General features: G+C 42.7%; 1 protein-coding gene across 1 annotated transcript; it reads left to right on the forward strand.

The window, feature by feature from the left end:
- Positions 1-79: 79 nt before the first annotated feature.
- EIF2S1 (eukaryotic translation initiation factor 2 subunit alpha) lies at positions 80-14242 on the forward strand. The gene is made up of 8 exons (XM_032774728.2): positions 80-187; positions 2344-2585; positions 4716-4795; positions 5393-5544; positions 9665-9771; positions 11985-12082; positions 12978-13121; positions 13684-14242. Exons 2-8 carry the CDS (start codon positions 2345-2347, stop codon positions 13807-13809), a joined length of 948 nt encoding a protein of 315 aa, XP_032630619.1. The 5' UTR covers positions 80-187; position 2344; the 3' UTR covers positions 13810-14242.
- Positions 14243-20188: the final 5946 nt, after the last annotated feature.

Raw genomic sequence — 20188 nt, forward strand, 5'->3', positions numbered from 1 at the left:
CGCCCGGCAGCCGCGGACACTCTATGATGAGGCGTGTGAAATCTCGCGTGAGCGCTGCAGGTCCCACGCGCTGTGTGAGGTGGGAAGGGGCGGGTTCGCGGCTGCGCAGTGAAGAGGAGCTTGGGCGCACACTGAAGCGGTAACCCGAACGCCCCGGAGCGGAGAGCGGGACCCGGATACCGAGCAGGTAACGCGCTCGCCGGGGCCATCAGCTCGCGGGGCTGGCGGCGATACTGTGTCGTCCGAGGCGAGCAGGCCTAGTGCGTCAAGAGAGATGTTTAGAGGAAATGTTTTGCCAGATGAAGGTGCCCAGTCAGCGTTAGGCTGTTTGCCTTGTTTTCCCGTCTCTGAATAGTCCTGCCCGGTGACCCTCTGCTGGCTTGTTCCTTCCTCAAGGGAGGTCCTGCGTGGCAGTGTGGTCACTGATATAGCCGGGCCCTGACCCGTGGGTAGCTTTCGGGATCAGGACCAAAGCTTTGAACTGACAATTGAAACAGAGTGAGAGCTAGTGGATACGAGTACAGGCCTGGTGTACTCACAGACAGAACGTGGCCTGCTGCGTTCTGCATGGTCTGAAGCCTCTGCATTAAATATTCAGGCCCAGACACGGAGTTATGGTAATCTAGTTTAGAGGTGACAAGCATGTGGATCTTCATACAGGAAGAAGGAGCAAAGTTTCCTAGCAAGCTAGAGGTAGGAGAAAACATTTTTTTTTTCCCAGTGATGTCATCTGATCATCTAGGTTTAGTGAGGATTCTAATGGGTTCTTGGTGCTTCACTCCATGCTGATGATGGTTGCCTTCAAGGGAATGAGAGGAAAGAGTCCCAGATGGTTCTTGGTATTTCCCTTTCTGATCAGCATCACCTTGCCTTACTTAGGCTTTCTTCGACCCAGCTGTTCTTTGTCTAGGGCAGGGGTAGGCAACCTAGGGCATGTGTGCCAAAGGCGGCACGCAAGCTGATTTTCAGTGGCAGTCACACTGACTGGATTCTGGCCACTAATCCGCGGGGCAGGGGAGCTCTGCATTTTAATTTAATTTTAAATGAAGCTTCTTAAACATTTTAAAAACCTTATTTACTTTACATACAACAACAGTTTAGTTATATATTAAAGACTTACAGAAAGAGACTTTCTAAAAATGTTAAAATGTATTACTGGCATACGGAAGCTTAAATTAGGATGAATAAATGAAGAGTCAGCACATCACTTCTGAAAGGTTGCTGACCCCGGTCTAGGACCTCATCAGATCTGGGCCAGTTAGTGTGATCCTCTGTATTGACATCTCCTTTGGATCCTTGTGCTCTGACCCCCCAAAAGTGCCACTTTTGAGATTTTTTAGAGGGTCTTTCCAAGGACTCTGTACTGAGCCTGGGATGTTCCCCTGTGAGATATAGAGATGCACTACATTGTCCAGAATCCTCCTCCTCGACCTTTAATGCAAAACCTTAATTCCAGCCTCCTACTTTCCCTACACCATTTTATGTGTTGCCCGGTAAGCTGGACTCCAGATGTTTTCCCTGCATATATGCTAATGTTATTAACATCTGAGTTATGATTTTGTGTCACTTCGTGAATCAGGTGAATGCAGGGAGAGTAATTTGTATCTCTATCCTTTTGAAGTTCCCTATCTGTGGTGAGGCATGGTATTTCATACATAATGTGATGCTTGAGTGACAAGCTCAGGCAGACTTCTGTCTTCAACGTGGTATTTCCTTACTTTTAAGGTTTTGGGTAGTTGGACAGGTTGTACCCTGGAACAACCTTAACAGTTTTTTAATGGTTTTGGTTTTCATATTATTCTCCTAACATAGATATCAGTTTTTAATTGAATAGCCAAAACACTTTTGGTTGGACATTTCCTGGCAATTGATGACCAGATAGGTAAATGGCTTGATATACACCGCTTCCTCGATATAACGCCACCCGATATAACACAAATTTGGATGTAACACGGTAAAGCAGTGCTCCAGGGGGGTGGGGCTGCACACTCCGGTGGATCAAAGCAAGTTCAGTATAACACGGTTTCACTATAACGCGGTAAGATTTTTTGGCTCCCGAGGACAGTGTTGTAGCAAGGTAGAGGTGTAGTTTAATATTAAAATTGTTAATAATTTATAAGGTTTACTGAGTACTACTAATAGTTAATCATAAGTTCTGCATCCCAAAGTTTAAGAAATCATGAGCTAGTTGGGGCACAATTTCAGATTGTGGCCAAACAGGCAAACATTTCTCTTCATCCTCCACCAGCAGCTGAAATCTCAATATTTGCCACAGTAGTGGATTAGTGGTGGCCAGTGCAGTGGGATGAATAATAATCTCTGCTTCTTTTACTCAAATCACAGCATGCCTGGACTAAGCTGTAGATTCTACCAGCATAAATTTCCAGAGGTAGACGATGTAGTGATGGTCAATGTTCGATCCATTGCTGAAATGGGAGCTTATGTCAGCCTACTGGAATACAACAACATTGAAGGCATGATTCTTCTTAGTGAACTATCCAGGAGACGTATCCGCTCCATAAACAAACTCATCCGCATAGGCAGGAATGAGTGTGTTGTGGTCATAAGGGTCGACAAAGAAAAAGGTATGTTGGGACAGTAGGTGGAATGACATTTAGGATTCTAATTGTAAAAAACAGTGCTGTTAAACCTGGGACCCTCGCTACTCTGAGTTTGTAATTGGCTTTTTTAAATATATAGTGGTACAAAGTAAGGTCTGATCCTGCAAGCTGCTGTCCTTGTGAGTTATCCTTACTCAGGCAAGTAGTCCTGTTGGCTTCAGAGGGCCTGCTTATAGGAGTGAGGAGAAGTCCTGCCAAGGAGGATTTGCAGGATCAGGCGTTAAGACTTCTAAACTTCATGCATGGTCAACAAACCATAGTGAAATGGCATTTTATTTTGAAAGCTCAATAGTGCTTCTGCTTGTTGATACTGAGAGAGGAAAACTGTGACCAACAATACTACTGGTGCAGTGAAAATAAACTGAAATAATGAACAATTTCCTCATTCACACCACACAGTCCATCCTGTGCACTAAATAAGGCAAAGGCAATGTGTACACAATATTATATGATCATGTAATTGGACTGCATTATATAGTGCACAAGTAAGGTCGCATAGGCAACCTTAACTTTGGTATTTCGTGACTTTTGAATAATTAGCATTACAACTTGAAAGTTATTTTAATGCATTTGGTATAGGATACAGCATACAAGCAATCCACTGAATATTTTCAGATAACAGTGCTACGTCTGTGTTCTGACCTAAGTAGTTAATGAAACACACAAGCATCCTCTTTTAGAACCAGGAAAATATAGTTGTTTCATTTGTATAGTCCAGTGTTGGCCAGATTTACTGACACTCTGAACCATGTACAACAAGCTTTAGAATTTGGAGAGTTGGGGCACACCTGCTGGGGCTTGGGGCTCAGCCCCACTCCTCCTGAAGCCCCAAGCCCTGGCAGGCATACCCCATGGGCTGAAGCCCCAAGACACCTCTTCCCCACTGGGCAGAAGCCCCTACCCCACTGCAAAGCAGAGCTCCTGTGTTCTTTTCTCTCTTTCCCCTCCAACCCCCACACCTAGTGCAGGGGCGGGGGGTTTCACAAGCTGCACTTTAACTGTAAAAGAGCCACATGTGGCTCATGAGCCACAGTTTGGTCACTCTGATATAGTCTTTCATATAAAATGTATTCCTAAAATACTTCTCAGAATTAAATCACAGATAAAAGCAGAGAGAGAAATTGAGAGGGTTAATAAGGGAGAGGAAACATTTTCAGATGAGATTTGAAATGAGTTGGAGAGATGCAGAAAGTCTGTTCCAGATGAGAGAAGCTGCACTGAAGGATACTTTTTACCTTTACAGATTTCATCCTCCTTTTAACAAACTCTCTTGGGGTTATCTGTGTCCCTTATTGAACCCTGAGAGGAACTCCTGAGATGGACTAGTTGGTATGCCATTTGGAACCTATCAGTGCTGCTACTTAATCAGACAGGATTAAGCAATGGAAGACATGCCTACCTGTAGTATATGCACATGCTGTGCTCTCATTTCTTACATAGATGTGATCAAGGAACTGCCACAGAAATTGAGCCCAGATCTTGGCTATCATACTGTAGAGCCTTACACATCTAAACTACCAAGAATGCCAACTTCAAATGGTTTCTTGTGAAATGCCACCAAAAATATCCCTTTTAATTTACTTTTCTGGGTGCCAGCGTCATTGTCACTAAGAATGTGCACAGCTCTTGGAAGATTAGTGGCTAGTTAATCGCTCAAGTAGAGCATAAGGAGAAACTTGTACTAAATTTTGGGTCAAATGCTCTTAAATGGAAGCCATATTTAAAGAATGTTGGTGACATAAAAGGTAGCTGTTTTAAGTTGATTTACAATCCAAAGAACAAATTTTAATATGCTAAAACAGGTTCACTCTTCATGTTGTTCATCTCTGATTAAATTATTCTGAAAGTTCTGCTTCGCTTATAAGTGATCTCAGTGGCTGATGTGTAAGGCATGGAGAGAAGGCAAAGGGAAAGCCCTGATCCAAAAGCAAAGTGTATTGCTGGCTTTTTCCATGAAATAGTAAAAACTTTCAGATGTGGTGGTGAGGATTGGCATTTGTCACTAATGTAAGTGAAGTGTTTGTACTCTGTACCTTAAAGTATACTGAAATTGAATCTTTCAAAATGTCCACCCCACCCCCCCACCCCCGTTAGGTTACATTGACTTGTCAAAAAGAAGAGTTTCCCCAGAGGAGGCAATCAAATGTGAAGACAAATTCACCAAATCAAAAACTGTAAGTTGTTGTCTGTGCTTTACGTTACTTTGTTGCCTTCTAACCACGTATATTGCCAACCACAGAGAGCTGAACTGTTGTGAAAATGAAATGCCATTCTAGTTCCTTTAACACACTTTGAAATATATGACTGGGGTTTAGACTGGGAGCTGAGACTCCTGGCTTCTGTTTCCACCTCCGTCACTGACTGTCACATGTTGTTTAGTATAACACTCCTCAAATGGGTATAAATAATATCACCCTTTCACATGTGCAGAATAGGTTAATGTTGATAAAGCACTTTAGGATATTTAATTGCATAGGGTTTAGTATATAATTGTCCTGTGCAGTGCTGGGTAGGGAAAATCATACAGTGTCAGCACCCTAAAGCTTTCAATTTATAACTCTTTAGAATTGCTGTCTTTTATTTGAACATTCTTTACTCTTACTATTTGTGTTACAGTAGCACCTGGAGGCTCCAACAAAGAGCAGGCTCTGTTGTGCACTGTACAAATGCATAATAAGGAGAGAGAATCGCTGTGCCGAAGAGATTACAATTTAAATAATATTAGTCACTGAGGTCCTTCATCCCCTCCCTCTTTTTTCTGTTTGTCCTAGGTTTACAGTATCCTTCGCCATGTTGCTGAGGTGTTGGAATACACTAAGGATGAGCAGCTGGAGAGTCTGTTCCAGAGAACTGCCTGGGTATTTGATGACAAGTACAAAAGACCAGGATATGGTGCTTATGATGCATTCAAGCATGCAGTCTCGTAAGGGCACCTTTTTACTCTTATTGTTTAATTCCTTAGCTGCAGACAAGTGTTTCTCGGAAAAGAGCCATCAACATTTTCCTCTTAGCCCATTGGACAACTGGCAGCGTTTGTCTCACACTGGTCAAATAAGTCTCACAATTCCCAATTTTTGTCTGCCACGTGCTTTTTTTAGATAACGTCTGTTTCAGGCAGCACCAATGTGGTGCTCTCATCGGAGCTCTTTAACACTGAGAACTAGATTCCAAGGATTCTGCCTTATTCGCCCTCGAGCGTGTCACTTTGCAGAGGCCTGTTTTTAAAAGTAATTGGCTTTGGTATGGAGTAAGGTGTTGTTTGAACACAGAAGAATGGGTTTATAAGTGCCGCCAGTCTGGAGGAAAAATGGCATCCTTAAGGAGCGTTACAGTACTTTTCACACACCAAAAAAAAGTAAAGGGTTTAGCCTTTCTGTCTTTGTCAATTTCCAGCTCACTTAAATCAAGTACCTCATTAACTTGTTTTCTTCTGTGGTCATTGCTAGGGCCCTACCAAATTCACAGCCATGAAAAACGTGTCACAGCCAGTCTTTTGTATGCTTTTATCCTATACTATACAGATTTCACAAGGGAGACCAGCATTTCTCTAACTGGGAATCCTGGCCCAAAAAGGAGTTGGGAGGGGGAGAGTCCACAGTATTGCTACTCTTACTTCTGCACTGCCTTCAGAGCTGAATGGCCAGACAGTGGCGGCTATTGGCTGGGCGCCCAGCTCTGCAGGCAGCAGCGGAGAAGTAAGGGTAGCGATATTATACCATGCCATCCTTACTTCTGCGCTGCTGGTGGTGGCAGCTCTGCCTTCAGATCTGGGCTCTCGGCCAGCAGCCGTCACTTCAGCTGCTGCACTCTGAACACAGAGCCGCCACCAGCGGCAGTGCAGAAATAAGGCTAGCAGTACCGCAACCCTCCCCCCCCCGCCCCCTACAATAACCTCACGACACCCCTCCTCATCCCACAGCTACTTTTTGGGTCAGGACCCCTACAATTACAGCAATGTGAAATTTCAGATTTAAATAGCTGAAATCATGAATTTACAATTTTTAAAATCCTGTGACTGTGAAATTGACCAAATGCTATCTGAATTTGGTAGGGCCCCTATAGTCATTGCAAATCATCTTTTTTTTTTTTTTTTTTTTTTTTTTTTTTAAATGACTTTCAGAAAGTACATACGTCAGATTTTTCCCTAATGTGTCAACTAGGTCTCCTTTCACTTGTCTCCAAATTAGGTGTTCCCAAGCATATGCCTGTAATACAGAAACACAAGTGTATTGAGGTTGATCTGTTTGAAGCAGATGTTGCTTACCTGTAATTTAACAGGTTTGTTACATTAGACCATATTTTCAAATGTATCAGTGAGGTTGGACTGTCATTCCTTTAAGGCGGTATTTCTCAACCTCTTTGATACCAGGGACTGGCTTGCTGCCTTCCTAAACTTTATCAGGGATATCTCCGGGACGGCACTGGTCCATGGGCCGGTTGTTGAGAAACACTGACCTACGGGATTGGAAGCAGAAGCTGTGCATCAGTTGAAATAGTTTGTACTGAGATACAGGCCATTCACTTACAGGCTGATTTGTTGAGACGTGGCAGTTCCTCTTAATAGTGCCTTCACGAAAGGTCAATTGGCAAACCAAAATTGGGTTTATCAGAAAATACTTCCCCCTCTTCTCTAGATTTTGTATTTTAGAATGGGAAGAAAGAAGTGTAACTTCAGTTCACCTCTAGGTGTCAGTGACTGGTTATTTCAATCTGTGCATGTTTTCTTATGTCCACCTGGAGATTCAGGGCTTTTATTACTGGTTTTTAATCCTCCATAAATTGTATCTGTATATTGTGTTTTGAGATCAATTGACAGTACTTCAAGTTGACTAACAAGGCTTCCATGGAGAAAGTTTTAGTTTAATGAAGGGAAGCTCACTGATTAATGGATCATCAGGTCACAATGCTCCAAAAGGGACCCAAAGCTCACTGTCATACTGAGAGACAAACACTGCAGTATTGACCTGGAGCCCTTTATATAACTAGAGCTATTTTGAGAGTTAAACCTGGAAAACTCATTGCTCAAATCTAATTTTCAGAATTAGGGTTAGGGGAACCTGCCCCAGAACTTTTTAAAGGGTTATAAGCAAAAAATTGTATCTGAGACGTCAGTATGTAATCATGTAATTCATTTTTAATACATGTGTGGAAAGGCCAGAGTTAAGATTCTACAGACAAACTTGACGCCTTCTGATTTTTTGAGAGTTTAACTGTGCAACCAAAATGCGTAATTGAATATATATTCCAAACAAACTACACTGAAAGCAAACGGAGGATCAACAGTTATTGGTATCGGTATGTGCCCTGGGTGCAGTAAGCATTCTCATCAACTGTAGTCTTAAATCTTAATCTTTGCACTGTTCATGTATATCAGCTCAAATTTTGGTTTACATTTTCAAGGGCTGAGCATATAATCGATTTGATTTTTTCTTTTCTGATTACTGAAAAGCGATTGGCTGTGGCATCATATCTTTCTTGGTGTGTACAAGGACAAATTAACCCTCAAAACAAATATATCATTTACATAATAGCATACCCAGGGCCAGATTTTTAAAGGTATACCCAGGGCCAGATTTTTAAAGGTATTTAGACACCTAAAGATGCAGATTGGTGCCTAGGTGCTTTTGAAAATCCCAGTAGGTGCCTATCTGTATCTTTAAGCATCTAAATAATGTAAACCTGCCCTCAAGTGTGTGCTCATTAAGGGCCTTTTGAATTTTGTGGAAGTCTTAATTGGCGTATGTGCAGGATCAGGCTGTATGTTAGGAGACTGGATATTCAGACTTAAAAGGGCACCATATTCCCCCATATAAATTCATCTTTTTCAGGATATAAACATGTATGCCCTTATGCTATATTTCTGCATGTAAAGTCAATAAAGATTGCATCATAAGGTGTTCAAAATTAAGTCTGTTGTGCAAAGCATTCTGGTTAATATGTCCAAGCTAGTGGTGTTACAGGTGGGGCTCCTGTTGCATTTCAGAGAACCATGATTTGTTTTTGGTGTGACTAATCGGGGCTTGCAAAGGGAACTATCAGGATGTTGCTTCCTAGGTAATAGAGGATGACTTGCTCAGGAGATTGCTCTTATGCAGCAGTGAAATAACAAGGGGTGGGGGGTCTAATGGGGAAGGCTTGTCTGTGAAGAGCTTATCAGTTGTTAGTTACATGATTATGTATTTTTATTATTGCCCTAGTCATGGAGCAGGCCCCCATTGTGCTAGGTGCTGTACAAAAAAAGACTCTTCCTGCCCCAAGGAGCTTACAATCTAAGTGGGCTATGGTGTGCGTTTTAGCAGTGTGCTGAATGGAAGCAAAGCAGCACTAAATGGAAATGCTACCACTTGTTACACCTCCCCCCTGTCTAGGTCAGCAGCAGCAATTGTACCCCAGAGCTCTGGATCTTAAAGCATCAACTGTACTGCCTGAGCTAAAAAGACCTATGTCTGTTAGCCAAGTGCAGCTTGGTGCAGCTACCGCAAGAGGGAGTCAAAGCGCCATACTGAGTGGGTGTGGGCTTCGTAGTCTTATTTTCTCTTTAATTTATAGAGTAGTTGTTGCCCCTGACCAAAACATTAAGGTGTCAGGGTTTCTCTTTCACATTAGCATAGCCTCCTTTGCATAAGGGATGGAGTATGAGCTCCATATAGCTGGCTGCATTTTTCATGCAAATATAATGTACATTCGATGCCAGATAGAAGTTATTCCCCCCTTTTTATTAAAAATGAGTTTGTCATGCAGTCTTATTTCCTCCACATAACTTGAATGCAAGGCCGAGGCAACTGTGTTCCTCCCTTACCAAGAAATATTTCCACAGCAAAGGTGTGTTTAAGTGGATGCCTTTATTTCTCTCCATTGTTTAAATGGTTTCTTAACAAAGCTTCCCCTTTTTCTTTGCACAGCAGATCACTTTGTCGTTATACATAACACTGTAGGAGTAGTACTACATGTTAATATTGCTGCTTGTGTCTCGTCCTGTCCTTGTTTGTATAGTTTATAGATCACTGACACTGATATGTTTAACATTGCTTTGTTCGACTCAGAGACCCTGCAATTCTGGATGGACTAGATTTGACAGAAGATGAGAAACGTGTGCTGATTGACAACATAAATAGACGTCTGACACCACAGGCGGTCAAAATCCGAGCTGGTGAGTCCTAAATGGACAATAAATTGAAGACCAGAGCCCCTATACACAACACACAGTCACTGAAATCAAGTTACCAAGCACAATGTAAAATTATAAACCCAATTAAAATAATTACCTCATAGTGACAATATTTGAATGAAATTGCTGTTTCAGAATTGGTTATCTTTGAATAAGATGCCTTTCAGATTACTGTGCATGTCCTCCTACCTCTAAATCCCATAGTACTTTTGTATATTTTTTGGAGGGGAGAGACTGTGGCTAAGGCCGGCTGCAATGACACTAACAGTGGATTACCTACTATTCCAATCTAAGAAACATTGCTCTCCTCCTCAAGTATTCCATAGGCTTCTTTCTGATATTTGGATGTTTGCATTGCTAATCACAGAATCCTCTTCTCTGAAAGCAGCTTCTTGATAAGTAATCCAGTCCATCTCCTTGAACTGGCACAAGACTGATTAAAATATTCATCAGCTATTATTGATTACACCAGGGGTAGGCAACCTATGGCACGGGTACCGAAGTCAGCACACGAGCTGATTTTCAGTGGCACTCACACTGCCCGAGTCCTGGCCACCAGTCTGGGGGACTCTGCATTTTAATTTAATTTTAAATGAAGCTTCTTAAACACTTTTAAAAGCTTTATTTACTTTACATAAACAATAGTTTAGTTATATATTATAGACTTATAGAAAGAGACCTTCTAAAAATGTTAAAATGTATTACTGGCATGCGAAACCTTAAATTAGAGTGAATAAATGAAGACTCGGCACACCACTTCTGAAAGGTTGCAGAGCCCTGGATTACACCTTTGAACCTGTCTAGTGATGATGATGATTTTACAACTTCCCTTGACAGCTTCTCCTATTACCCAAACGTTAGTTTCTCTGACTGCACGTTAAGCTCATTGCTGCTTGTTTATGTCTTCCGTAACAGGATGATTGAGCCCAGTGTGCTTTGTTAAAATCATTTATCTGGCTGTTCAGCCATATAATTGAACAAGCCACAAGCATAGTTGTCAACTAAACAAATGTCAGGCTGTCACAAAAGGGTAGAAAATGCCTCTAGTAAAGCATCATAGGGCATTATGTTTTTATTGTTTTGGTTGGGGTGGAGAGAATAAGCCATATCTGGGTTTAGGGAGGTGTGGGGGAGTGGAACTGTTTGTGCTGCTATCTAAAGCTGTTACTTCATTGCACCATGAATTAAAATTAGGATTTTACATAGATGCATAGATTTTGATTTCCAAATCCTGTTTATATCCTGAATTAAATCACCAGAAGAAAAGCTCTTTGACTAGAGTCTCATAAAATGACTTGGAATGAATGTTCCCTCATTTAGTTTCGATAGCCTGTTGTGTTATTTTGACAGTCCTACGTTGGATTTGAACTTTTTGTTTTGTAAGTAAATAAGGAATTTTCCTGTAGGCTTTTAGAGGTTAGTCTGAGGCTGACTAAGATATTTACTTTGTTATCTATCCAAATTTAATTGCAACCACTAAAAATGGTAGGGTATTGTGAATCACCTGGGTCAGAGATTAATCTACAAATGACTGCTTTGTGCAGCAATTATATATGGATATAGACATACAAAAACCTTTGTCTGGTGACTAATCAGGTAATAATTAGCAAATACAAGCTTCATGGTTCTGAGTCCTGTTCAAACAGACAATACAAAAAAAACATGGTAGTCATTTCTACTGTAAACTAATACAATAGTATGAAAACTCCCAATACTGCTGGGGAGGGACCTCAGACGTTAATGTTAGCAGAATTTCTTGGTTTTGAGGTGACATTTCCTTTAGTTTCAACTTTTTGACAGTGCTTTCATTTTGCAGTCTTCTGTTATCGCTTTTTCTATATTTTGAAGTTGCATCTAAGTCTCTTTCCACTTTATGAAATGCAATTATATCGTTACTGATTAATTTGGTAGATTCTTTTATTAATTATTCAGTGTCTTACAATTTCAAAGCACCCTATAAAGACTGTTAATCGTCAAAGAACTCTTATGAGTTATGTAAATATTTTCATCATTTTATAGCTAGGGAAACTGCAATATTCCTGAGCATCCTATTTTCAAAGGATACTGAAGCTGTCCTGAGAGCTGACTACTAGTGATTAATTTTTTAAAAAATAGTTTTCCTTGAAAGAATTGTACAGTGTTCTATAATTGGGGATTTTTTTTTTAGTATTGTATTCTTTGTTTCTTTGTCCTAGACATTGAAGTTGCCTGTTATGGTTATGAGGGCATTGATGCAGTGAAAGAAGCTCTGAGAGCTGGTTTGAAGTGTTCCACCGAGAACATGCCAATTAAAGTAAGTGACTCTGACCTATGTCAGGTGACTGGCGCCAGGAAGTAGTTTAGTGTCTTATCAGGGTGCCTAATTATCATGTGCATTTCTCACCCTCTTCCCTGCTATGTGGACAAGTCATACCTTTGTCTCTGAAGGGACCTCAGAGTCCATTCTGTTAAATTAGCTGACAGGGACAACCAAGGCAGGCCATGTTCTAGATAAAACCCTGTTTCTTAACACGCGTTGTTCCTGGATATATACCTGGAGTATTTATTTCCAAGGACCAGCTTGGGAAATGAGGGGATACTTTTAGCCCCAGAGGGTTTGGGTTCTCATGCTGAATTTCAAAGGGGTCACTGCACCCAGTCAATCACGCACAGTCTTCTAAAACTTTTCAGGCAGTATACTGGGTGCATTCATGGCTAATCCTTTTCCAAAAACCCTGAATCACCTTTCATCTTCTGGGAGCAGCTAGAATTTCTTTTAACAGAACAAGTAAACTCCACCTACCCATCTACTCAGAAAAGTATGCAGTCATTACCTCAGCATTTCAAACATCAGTTGTTTGGAAAAAGTATATGATGTGCTACTTTGTCACTCTGTTCTTCCATTTCTAAAATAAGGATAATACCCACTTGGACAAATTCCCTAATGGAAGGCACTGTATAAGAATTACTATTCTAATGATGAATATAGAGAAGTAGACAGGGCTGTACATTCTCCTGTATGCTTCTAAAACCAAAAGCTTAGTTGTTTTATCATACGTGGTTCATGCCACCTGAGAAATAACAGATATATGTTCTTTGCACTGTGGTATATGTCAACCCTTCTTTAAAAGGGCAATATTGGTCGCTTCAATTTGTTGTGGTCTGTTTCTTTATCATTGAATCTGCCTGTCTTTCTTCAATTTTTATAGATTAATCTGATAGCTCCTCCTCGTTATGTGATGACCACCACAACATTGGAGAGAACTGAAGGCCTCTCTGTTTTGAACCAAGCCATGGCTGTCATTAAAGAAAAGATTGAGGAGAAGAGAGGAGTCTTCAATGTGCAGATGGAGGTGAGAACTGTTTCTGTATTAAAATGCACCTTTTTTTCCTAACTATATTTTAGAGCAGAGGAAGAAATCTCAGTGGAAAACTACCATTACCAAAAAATAAGTGGTACCTTCTTTGAACTGAACAAATATTGTTCCTGCTTAGACATAAACTCTCAGTAACAAACTTTATTTACCAAAAATACTTCCCGGTGTTCCTGATAAACTTTGTTTATAAAAATTCAGATTTTTTAGAAATTTTTTAAATACTCAGTAGAAGTAGTTTGTTTAATTTTTTTGCATTTCCAGTCAGACCAGGTTTTCATTGCACTAACACGCAAGTGGTTGTTTCCAGTACTGCAGGGAATATTGAAACCATAAAAAGTCACAAAATCATGTTGAGTAGTAGTAATTTTTGTTTTTCATAGTGTAAATTTGAATCAGTTTGACCTCTTGCTATACATTTAAGATGAGTACCAACAGAATAATTTGGTTTATTTTTTTTCCTATCTCTGATATTTTGCACAAAATATAAGAGGTTAAAGAAAACCAAATGTTAATGGCATGTGTGTGTCCTGTCTTTCAGCCCAAAGTGGTTACTGACACAGATGAGACTGAGCTTGCAAGGCAACTGGAAAGGCTGGAGAGGGAAAACGCTGAAGTGGATGGCGATGATGATGCTGAGGAAATGGAAGCTAAAGCTGAAGACTAAATTTCCTGGGATGAGTACCAGTTAAGGAGAATATATGATAAATTAGACACCCAGATACAAACACCCTGGACTAAAAGTTTCCAGTATCAAAAACTCCAAAAGCGGATACTTACTTAAAATATTTGAATGTTTTAAACAGACCAACATGTGGAACCCTCTCTTAAACATCATTTGCTCTTGTATAGAACTTGCGCAAATTGAGTTCTTCAAAAGGAAGGTACCTACTTTCACTGTAGACTCAAACCCAGTGGGCCAGGGAGGGATCATAGACCTTTTCTTAACATTTTCATATCTAACAACTCCAGATTGGCAACTGTTTCAGGTCAGTGCCTCTGTCAGTGAGGTTTCCTGGGAGCACCAAAACCAAGTGAGCCTAAAGCTTTTACATAGAATGTATTCAAGCAGATATTCAATAAATTTCTGGGATATTTAACTTCAGGCTTCTTTTTTTCTTGTCACATGTTCTATAGTATTATGAATGAGGCGTTGAAGGGGGCAGTGAGACTTCAGTTTTCTTTTGGAATGGAAGCAGTTTGTTTATATATGAAGTAATCTTGGTTTAAAAGAAATCCAGATATTTTTCTTAATACATTTTATAAATGCAAACGTGACTCAGTGGATGATGTTTCCTTTGCTTTTGTCTGTATAGGTTGTTTTAGAGAACGGAAACTTTGAACAGAAGAAAAGATATATAATTGCACTTTGCTCTTAGCGGTGTGCATACTAGAGTGACACAACACATAGCTGCTGGCATCTTCCTTTGCTCATACTTTAAAACTAAGATTTAGTTGCTTGTCCCTGAGTGGACACTGCTACATAAAAATCTTGAGCTGAGAGGGACTTTGCAGTGATCACTGAAATGTGAGCCCCACATCTGGTGCATACTAAAAGTGACTATTTTAGATTCTTGGAGGTGGATGATGGAGAAACAAGATTTCCCCCACCAACAATCTGCAAGATTGCTGTGTTATCTTCCCTTTAAATCTCTGTAGAACCCACCTTGGCTGTAATGCCTACAAAACACTTAACAGTGTGTAGGTGGGTGGTGTGCTGTGACCACTATCTAGTACACCTTACGCACCACTTGTCTGTTGATCCACCTTTTTTTTTTTTTTTTTTTGTCTTGTAAGCTGTTTGAAACAGACTGTCCTGGCTCATTATATGCGTGTACTGCACGTAGCAGAATGGAGTCCTGATCCTTGATTGGGCCCTATAGGTACTATATACAAACATTCTCTCTTAGTGTAAATCACCATAACCACAGTAAACACAATACACAGGAGTCGTTGGCCAGCAGTCTTCCTCCATGGTTCACAGTCTTCTCATGGCCTTGAAGTGTGCCATTACGCATCCCATCCTGAAAGCCACATCGTCAATCCACACTTGCCGTGAGGCCCCGCCCTGCACCTGGCACCAATCCCTACAAAACATGCTCTCCAATCCACGTGACCTGAAAACTGAAGTTTTCTTTATCTAATTCTTTTATATTTGGTATCACTCCAGTTATGCATTTCATTTGGGAAATTATCTCCTCATTACTCATTTGGGAGGTATTGTTCTCCATTAGCTATCACTTACAGCATTTCAGTTTAAAGGCAGAAGACCTCTTAATGTCCTCGTTTCTTAGCATCTATGTCTTCAAGGCATTGAGCGAGATGCTAAAGATAAAAGACTGCAGCAGTTTCATTTTAACTTCATGAATACCTTTGCTCCTTCAAATCAGGTGAGTGTCGCTAGACAGCAATTGCAAGTCCAGATCTATGTCCGATCTCTAAAAGTTGTTTAGTGTCCCTGATAGTCATACACTTCTACCCTGATATAACGCAATCCGATATAACATGACTTCTGATACGATGCGGTAAAGCAGTGCTCCGGGGGGTGGGGCTTCACACTCTAGCGGATCAAAGCAAGTTCGATTATAATGCGGTAACACTTATAACGCAGTAAGATTTTTTTGGCTTCCGAGGACAGCGTTATATCGAGGTAGAGGTGTACTACCAGATATTTGAAGTTTTCAATGCACTCCAATGCCACCTCAAATTTTGGTGGGAAATATCTTTGCCTTTTCAACAGACTTAAATGTCACCATTTTCTATCTTTCCTGTGATGCTTCTACTGCTACTTGTCTTAGCAATTTTTGCACCTCTTCTTGTGACAATCCAAAATTAAAAAAAAAAGTGCCATTGTAACATGAGGAAAAGGAATGCAGAAAGGGTTCATATAGTGAAAAGGCACGTTGCAGTCCACACTTAAGTACCAATAGGGGGAGTTGGCACACACAACGCTGATGATATTTAAAAAAAAAAAAAAGTCCAACAATTAAACTTTGTGGAATTGTTCATTAAAAAAAGTTAGAAAGGTGTTTGTCATTAAAATGTACAACAAAGTGAATTTGCAGTTTCTTCTTCATGATACCTTTAAGTCACTTGGGTTGTCTTCTAGAAAGTTAGGGATAGCCATGTCAAGACATGAAGTCCTGTGTATGTAGAGCAGGCTGCTCCTCCCTGATAATCTAAATTCCCTCTTTATCAGGTCATTAGAACTCTGTTCCAAGCCTGCCCCACAGAGGGTGGTTTAAAAGAGAACCACACCCAAAAGTAGTGAATTGACTTTCTGGGCTTGGAATATATCTGTATGCTGACAAAAGAAGTATGTGTTTTCCTTATGTCCTGATCTATGAACCAAATTAATATACTAAAGTGAGGCACTCAGAAGCAAGCAAGCTGGCTACAGTAATTCTAGCTTAAATGAGATTTAAGGAAGAGTTAGAGCTATTTCTATCTGCTAAAGGGCTACCATCTGTATTAGCTTGAACGGTTGGGTAGATAGGTTAATGATGTAAACTTTGTTTCCATCTCTTACAGTCCAGTCTAAAGCTACTTAAATCTTGAGTAATTTCAGATCATTCTCTAAATAGAGAGGCTCAGCATACTAATGTACCTAATTCCTTGAGGTTATCTGCTGCTCCTTTAGAGATAGCTGAGATTCAATGACTGGCACCTTGCTGAGCTGATAAGGCCAATATCAGAGTAACCTAAGATGATTGCATTTCAACTGCTTCCCCTGCACACAGCCCTGACAGATGGAGTAAGGATCTGCTGTTGTTGCTTGAATAGCTAAGAATTTTGAATACAAGAAAAACCCACCTGATTTTCATTTGTAGTGAAGGCACTAGCTAGAGCAAGGTATTATTGATTATGTTTAGAGGTTTGTCAGCTAGTCGTGCCTCATGGTATAGGATTTTTGCAGCATGCAGTACACTGCTGGCCTTGGTTTCCCTGGTTTTCAGTATGTCAGTGGCTGTGTCACAAGGTCACTGAAGTGATGCTCTGGAACTACTCCATATGAAGCCAGCCAGGACTGTGGGGAACCATGCCTCCTGTCTCTGAGCATACTGGCTTCAGGGCAAGATGCTCACACAGCTTCGACCTTCCTGGGTCCGACCTCAGAGCATTCACCATCCCCTTCCACACCGTGCACTTCCTGCAGTGAGTCTGCCCGGGCTGGGCTCCTGGAGCCTCTGGCTTCCCCAGCTCCACAGTCAGATGTGACTCTCTGCCAGTGTAAAATGGAAGCTGTATTGGTCAACAGGAACACAGCATAAACAGAACTTGTTAGCACAGAAATCGGTGACTTTCAGCCAAATCTGTCTTGGGGAATTCTGGGCCAGGCACCCTGGACTCTCCCTCTCCCAGTCCCCTCAAACAGACTGCCAGCTTCCAGCAACATGACCTCAGACACCCCCATTGCTGCTGCTCCTTCTCTTTGTCTTGCTTCCTGGGCAGTCACCTGGTTGGTTGAATCCCGCTGCTGGGTCTCAGGTACAACGGGCACTGGTCATAGCATATGTGCAGGCAGCTGGAGCAGCTTCTCCTCCCCCAGAGGTCTCAGGCAAAGTCGCACAACCCTATTCCCACCATCGAGGTATTGGTGCAGCACACAGGGAAACTGAGGCACACACAGTATTCATGCAAGACAGTAAAACTCATGTACAACATAACAAGAGAAAATCCTGCTTTGTCACATCTCTCCCCTTGTGAGACTGAACTGAGTGGGGTCACTTTAGCCAGTGGCCTGGGGAAGTTCAGGCCCCCTCTCCATGACAAAGCATCAGCTATAACATTTGCACTCCCTTTAACATAGACCACCTCCATCTCATACTTTGGAGGCACAGAGTCCACCTCAGGAGCTTGACACTGGCCCCTTGAATTTGGCGCAGCCACAGCAGGGCAAGTGGTCAGTGCATACAGTGAAGTGGCACCCAAATAGATCCACCTGCAGCCTTTTAAGAGCTTACCCCAGGACCAGGCGTTCCTCCTCTATGGCTGCATAGCTCTGCTCCTGGGACAATAGCTTCCTGCTTAGGTATATGATGGGGTGTTTCTCCCCCTTTGCATCAGTATGCTTTGGCACCACGCCCAGCCCTGTGTGTGACACATCAGCGAACACCATAAAGGGCTTGTCGAAGCCTAGGTTTCCCAGCACCAGGCCGTTGACCAGATCCTCCTTCAGTGTGCGGAGAGTCCTCTGGCAATACCCAGTCCAGATCAGCTTGTCTGGTTTACACTTATTGCACAGCTCAGTGATGGGAGCTGACACAGAACTAAAGTGGGACACAAACATCCAGTAGTGCCCCGCCTTCCCAATAAAGGCCTGGGCCTGTTTCTTAGCCTGGGGAGCAGGCCAGTCTCTGATCTCCTCCACCTTGGCTGGCTCTGGCTTTAGGCAACCTCTCCCCGCCTTGTGGCTCAGGTACAAGCCCTCTGCCATCCACACCTTGTGCTTGCCAGCTTTTACAATCAGCCCTGCATCCTGGAGGCAACCCAGCCCCCTCTTTACCTGGTATACATGGTCCTCCCAGCTCTGGATAACACCACAAGTATCATCAATGTCTGCTAGGGTAAAATTCTCCATCCCCCTCAGTAACTGATCCCCCTGGCGCTGGCAGGTGACAGGCACCTCCTTGAGGCTGAAAGGTAGGACCAGGGATTTGTACAGCCCCAAAGAAGTGATAAAAGTAGGCTTCAATCTGGCATCTGGATCCAAAGGCGCCTGCCAGTCGCCTTTGGTGAGATCCCTGGTCATGGGGGAACCGAGTTCCCCCCCAACTTTTCTAGGATCTCATCAGTCCAGGCATAGGGCAGGCACCAGACATGGTGAAGGCATTGAGCTTCCGATAGGCCATATAGAATCGGATTGACCCAACTTTCCTGGGGACCAGCACCACGGGAGAGGCCCCGGGGCTGGTGGATGGCTGGATCACCCCTAAAGCTAGCATGTCTCTGACCTCTTCCTCCAGGGCCTGGGCTGTGTTCCCTGTTACTCTGAATGGGGTAACACCTGATGGGAGGGCCAGCTCCCAGCTCCACCCAGTGGACAGCTCGGTTAGTGAGCCCAGGGCAGTTGGAAAGCAGCTGTTGGTATGAATGCAGTGCCTCTCTGATCTCTGCCTGCTGGGCAAAGGGTAGCTGGTCAGAGAGGGGAATTGATTCCAGCAAGAAGCCGGCTCTTGTCTCAAGGAAGAGACCCACCGGGGGATCTTCCCCCTTCTCCACATGGCCAGTACCAGCCTCTTGCTGTCACAGTACAGCTCCATCATGTTGACCTGGTACCCTTGGTGTCTGTGAGCCCAGTTGGGCAGTTCCACCACATCATTCTCATTCAGCTGCTTGATGACCTTAAAGAGCCTGTCCCAGGCAGCTTGCAGCTTATTCTTCCTCACTGGGACAAGAACCCTCACCTAGTCCCCAGTGTCTTAGGTTGAGTGGTTGTACTAGACCTTCTGCCTCCCTTGGGCCCTGACTAGTTTCTCCCTGGCTGGACGCATAAGCTCAGTGAGCTTTTCCTGGAAAGCCAGTACATACTCCACTACTGATTCTCCATCAGAAGAGGCCTTCCCCTCCCATTCATCCCTCACTAAGTCCAGGACCACCTTCTGAAAAGGCTCTTCTATGAGAGGCAGGTGTCTCAAGGCTGCTTTACCCTCATTCCTGGCCTTTTGCACCTCTGGACAAGACAGCCCCGGTCAGCTGCTGTCCCGCCCTGGCAGTGGTGCTCTACACTCAGCTGGGGTCTCCAAGCCCCCTGGCTCAGCTTTGCCCCTGCTGTCTCAGTGAGGGCAGGCAGTGAGCCTGCTGCTTTGCTCACAGCATCAGAGCCAGCATGAGACATCTCCCCCCTGTGCAGGGGGCAGGAAATATCTCTGTCCCACTCAGCTCCAGGGCTCTGGTTACATGGAGGCAGCTCCTCCCCCATGACAGCCAGGTCATTTGCATTTTCCCTGACTGCTTCAGTCTCTGCCAATTGGTTCCCTGGATTCAAATTCAAATCCTCAACCGTTACAGGAGCAGGACCTGGATCCCCTGGATGGGTCCTTCTG

This window comes from Chelonoidis abingdonii, chromosome 4, assembly GCF_003597395.2.
Source record: "Chelonoidis abingdonii isolate Lonesome George chromosome 4, CheloAbing_2.0, whole genome shotgun sequence".
NCBI classification, from domain to species: domain Eukaryota; kingdom Metazoa; phylum Chordata; order Testudines; family Testudinidae; genus Chelonoidis; species Chelonoidis abingdonii.